Here is a 4,543-nt window from a genome sequence, read left to right on the forward strand (position 1 = left end):
CAAAAAAATTTCCATCTTGAAATTCCTGTTTAGGACAATGCCCGCGAAAATCCTCCAAAAAGTTTTGCCATCCCTATCTACAACACACACTATTCACTTCCTAAATTGAACCCGAACTCGAACCCTGTGCCTCATCTGCCTTTTTTTAACGGCTTACTTGTAGAAATCATTTGTTTATTGGGCCTTTATCTTCTTGCCCATAGTTTCTAGACAAAAATGTAGAAAACAAAAGAGCTTCATCCAAGAAAAATATGCTCTTATGAAGGACCCAAACATTGGAATTTAATTTCCATTGAGCATTGACCCTTGGAGAAAAAATAAAAAAGACTCGAGAAACAAGAGAGATTGTTTCCCTAAATTTGTCCAATATCTGTGTTCTAGTTGATATAATCTATGAAGATTATTGATGATAGATCTACTTAAAAGTCCATATTAAAATGAATATATCAAATAACTAAATTCGACACCTGTGTACTTAGGAAAGAATTATATAATTTACTAATCAAAAATATTATTTATACATTAATATTAATTATTATGTATTTATATATAAATATATATAATTTATTTTATTTTAATATATTTTTTATATTTTAACATATATTTTATACTAATAATTAATTTTAATGTATACTTAACATAATTATTCACTAATTGAGTAATATGTAAAAATAAATAAAGCAAATATTAATACAATATATAATAATTAATATTAACTAAAAAAAAAGTAAATATCTAACATTACTCATACATAAAATCAACGGTACATGATTAAATGAGTTGAAAGAATATGCAAAAAATTCTCATTAAAATATAAAAAAGTGGGAGCAAATTGACCAAAACGTAAATCCAGTATTGGGGTAACTACTAACTGCTAATAGAAATTAGTGTCCGAAAAAATGACATACTAATGAGAATTGTTGTTGTAGTTGAGCCCTCTCTTGTGCATAGTGAGTGAGAATTGAGAAGCGAGGACACGTGACAATGAGTGTATCTAAAGCTTACAAATCATTGGTTATTTTCTCATCCAAATACCAACACCAAAGATAAGACGATAAGCCCACGTGGCAACAACACTCACTTCTTCTCTCTCACCCTCACACATCAACACAACAAAACCAAACTCCTTCTTCTTCTTCTTCCCCAAACAACCAACCAACCATGGCTTCCCCAACTCTCATAACACCAACATCCACACCCAAATCGTCACTCCCACTAACAACCAACACTACAGTCAAACCCAAACCCTCCTCCACCACCAGCACATCACGCCGTGAACTCTTCTTCTCCATCACGGCGGTCTCATCGTCATTGCTGGCCGCCGTCCCTATTATGGTGGCACCAAGCGCGCTGGCTGCAGAGGACGAAGAGTACGTGAAGGAGACAGAGGAAGTGATAAACAAGGTGAGGACAACAATAACAATGGACAAGAATGACCCTAACGTGGCAGCAGCGGTTGCAGAACTGAGGGACACTTCAAACTCATGGGTTGCAAAGTACAGAAGAGAGAAAGCGCTTCTTGGAAGAGCTTCCTTCAGGGATATGTACTCTGCTCTCAATGCCGTTTCCGGTCACTACATCAGTTTCGGACCCACTGCCCCCATTCCCGCCAAGCGTCGAGCCAGGATCTTGGAGGAAGTTGACACTGCTGAGAAGGCACTCAAGAGAGGAAGATGAACAGTAACACTTTTTTCCTTTTTCTTTTCTTGGCTACCTTTTTTTGTATTATTATTATTATTATTATTGCTCTATTCAAATCTCTAATTACAGTAAGAGCTTCAGAGAAACAAAAATATGTGAGTTCTAACAACTGTCTTCATCATATTGGTTATTTTGCATAATTTAATTATATATGTTATACAAGAAACTTAGGAAAGTAAATAAATGAAGGTCTGCAAGTTTGCATGGAATGTTATACATTTAGTGAATTAATTAAATTAATTTATCAATGTTATTGCTCGCATCTCATATTGGTTAACACAAGATGTGAGACTTAAAGAAGATCCAAACGTAGCCTTAAGTTAGTTAGAAGCTTGCTGACTTGGCAGTTTTCTGTTTTTCTGTTATTACAGTTAGTAGTTGGAAATTAGCACACCTAGCCTAGTCTATATAATAGATTCATTTATCATTCTATTCCTTTGAGATTCACAGTTCTGCAATCTATACTGTGAACATCACATTCTCTTCTTGCTTCTTCTAAATTTTTGACTTGCTGGACACGATTTCACACAAGAATGATAAACTTACTTATAATCTTGAATTTTCCTTTTTAATGTATATATATAAAAGAGCTTATCTATAATGAAATAATGATGCCGCTTTTGATTCAAAACTAATGCGGATATAAGAATGTGCATAAGTATGAGGTATCACTTCAGTAGTATTCTATTCTCTGACAAATAAAACATATTGCCCGTATTTTACATATTTAATTTCCACTTGATTAGCTAGTCATATTAATTAAACTCGGCAATTCAACAATGTTCAAGTACAACATTGCAATACAAAGCTTGCTTCTCTTTTATTAGGCTTCTTTTGTCTTTTGGATTCCTTCGTTATACATTACTAAAATTGAGTTAGGACTTGTTTGGATATACAATTTAATTAAGATCTTTATTAAAAGAAGCTTAAATTATAAGGATTTATATTAAAAATAGTTTATAAATAAATTATCTTGTATTAATTTTTTTAATAACAGAAGTATTTATTTAAAATTTTAATGATAGGCAATTTTAGAAAAAGAGGAATTATTTTTTTAATTTTTTCATAAATTCTTTGAATAACTTTTCGAGAAGCGACGAATTAATTTTAAAAATTGTACCAAATACTAATATTAAAATTTTTCATAATTTCAAAGCTTAAAAAAAAAACTTCTAAATCTTTTCAAATAAGTCCCAAGTCTAATTCAATTTTAAAGTAACTCATAAAATAAGAAATGTCTTACGTTTAAAAAGATACTTTAACAAGGATATATAATATTAATTCTCTATTATTTATTTATTTATTTGTCATACAACTCACACACTCTAACACATTCTATTTAAGAGTTCTTAGTATATTGTCTCTATTGAGATTCCGAAGATATGGTTTATGACACCTACATATTTGCCACCAATATGAGAGTCTCACACTCTCACCATATTAATTCTCTATTATTTTTCTGTCTACACTTTTTTTCTTCGGTAAGTTATCGGGGGCCTAAGCCCAAAGAAAACAGACACACACAAAAAACGCCAACGCTACATGGAGAGGAGGTTTTTGAAGGACTCTATTATTAATTTAAATAGTTGACCCTGACAAAAAAAAAGTAATTGACAACCTGTTGGGTTGACCTAGCTGATGAAAAAAATGGAAACAAAAACTTTATTTGGACCTGAAAAATTTTTTACACTAACTTTTCCCAATATACATTATTGACTTGCTAGTTGCTACTTATAGGCCACGGCTGGGGGCAGGTTAAACCCAATAGATGCATGGATATTTTTGAACACTTGAATTCAGATCTAATAGCTTCATCCAATAAATCCCCAGAAATAAAGGATCAAAATACAAAATCAATTTAAATTGATCGAATAATCAATTTACTTCTTTGTTTAAATAACTATTGATGATTCAAATTCTATTTTGTATATATGTCAACTCATTGACTAAAGATAAATCCTTAATCGAAATTTCGATTTGTAACGAATTAGGGTGTGTTTAGATTTGGGTTGAAGAAGAGAGAAGCCCGTTTAAATTTCTTGAATGTTTCATCTTTATGTTTGGCAGTTTTTATCGTGTAAACCTAAAAGTAATTTTTATCTTTAACCCACGTTTACTAGAAATTAAAAATTCTAGCTTTTTCGTTCACTTTTTTTTTTACGTTGGATTGAACTTTATATTCTATGTACTAATTATGTCCTTCATTATTCATATGTTTATTTTTTTATAATATTTTTTTTAATACTCTCTTATGCATATTATTTTTTTATGAAACTTCTGTTTTTTTATATGAATTCTTTTACTATTATTGTTATTTTTTTTTATGGAATAATGTTTTTTACTTTATATTATGATTCTATTAATCCTACTAAAATACTAAAAAAAAATTAAAATTTATTTAAATATTTAAAATAAAATTATAAGATAATATAAAATAATTATTTAAATTTATGTTTTTTTCTATAATTTTTTATCTAAAAGTGATTTTAAATAATGTAATCCAAACAATATTTAGTTTATTATAATCTATTTTGTATAAAAATTACCAAATATAAACTACATTAATACTAACTCACTTTTGATCAAAATCAATTTTATAAAATTAATTTTATACAAATTTTTATTTGCAAACAGTCCAAACACATACTTAGTTCTTATCTTATTGAATCGAGAGATATTGTAAAAAAAAAAAAAAAAAACAATAAAAAAGGACAGAGGAGGGAGAAAGAGGAAGAAAAAAAAAACAGGAAATTAATGCAGCTTAAAGTAAGTCAGGGTTGTGTTAGGTACAGCCGTATAGGGCTGTGACCGCAATCCATGGCACATTGTATTATTCTTAAGA

At 29.8% G+C, this 4,543-nt stretch overlaps 1 protein-coding gene across 1 annotated transcript; it reads left to right on the forward strand.

Moving 5' to 3' along the window:
- The first annotated feature begins 1,091 nt into the window (after positions 1-1,091).
- On the forward strand, positions 1,092-1,867 carry LOC130944148 (photosystem II repair protein PSB27-H1, chloroplastic). Its single transcript, XM_057872329.1, has one exon. The coding sequence runs from the start codon at positions 1,162-1,164 to the stop codon at positions 1,675-1,677; it is 516 nt and encodes a 171-aa protein (XP_057728312.1). The 5' UTR covers positions 1,092-1,161; the 3' UTR covers positions 1,678-1,867.
- Positions 1,868-4,543: the final 2,676 nt, after the last annotated feature.

The sequence above is a fragment of the Arachis stenosperma genome, chromosome 8 (genome assembly GCF_014773155.1).
Source record: "Arachis stenosperma cultivar V10309 chromosome 8, arast.V10309.gnm1.PFL2, whole genome shotgun sequence".
NCBI classification, from domain to species: domain Eukaryota; kingdom Viridiplantae; phylum Streptophyta; class Magnoliopsida; order Fabales; family Fabaceae; genus Arachis; species Arachis stenosperma.

Bases quoted from the DNA above. Each gene is read 5' to 3' on its own strand.
- LOC130944148 (XM_057872329.1), top strand. From the start codon at position 1,162: ATGGCTTCCCCAACTCTCATAACACCAACATCCACACCCAAATCGTCA.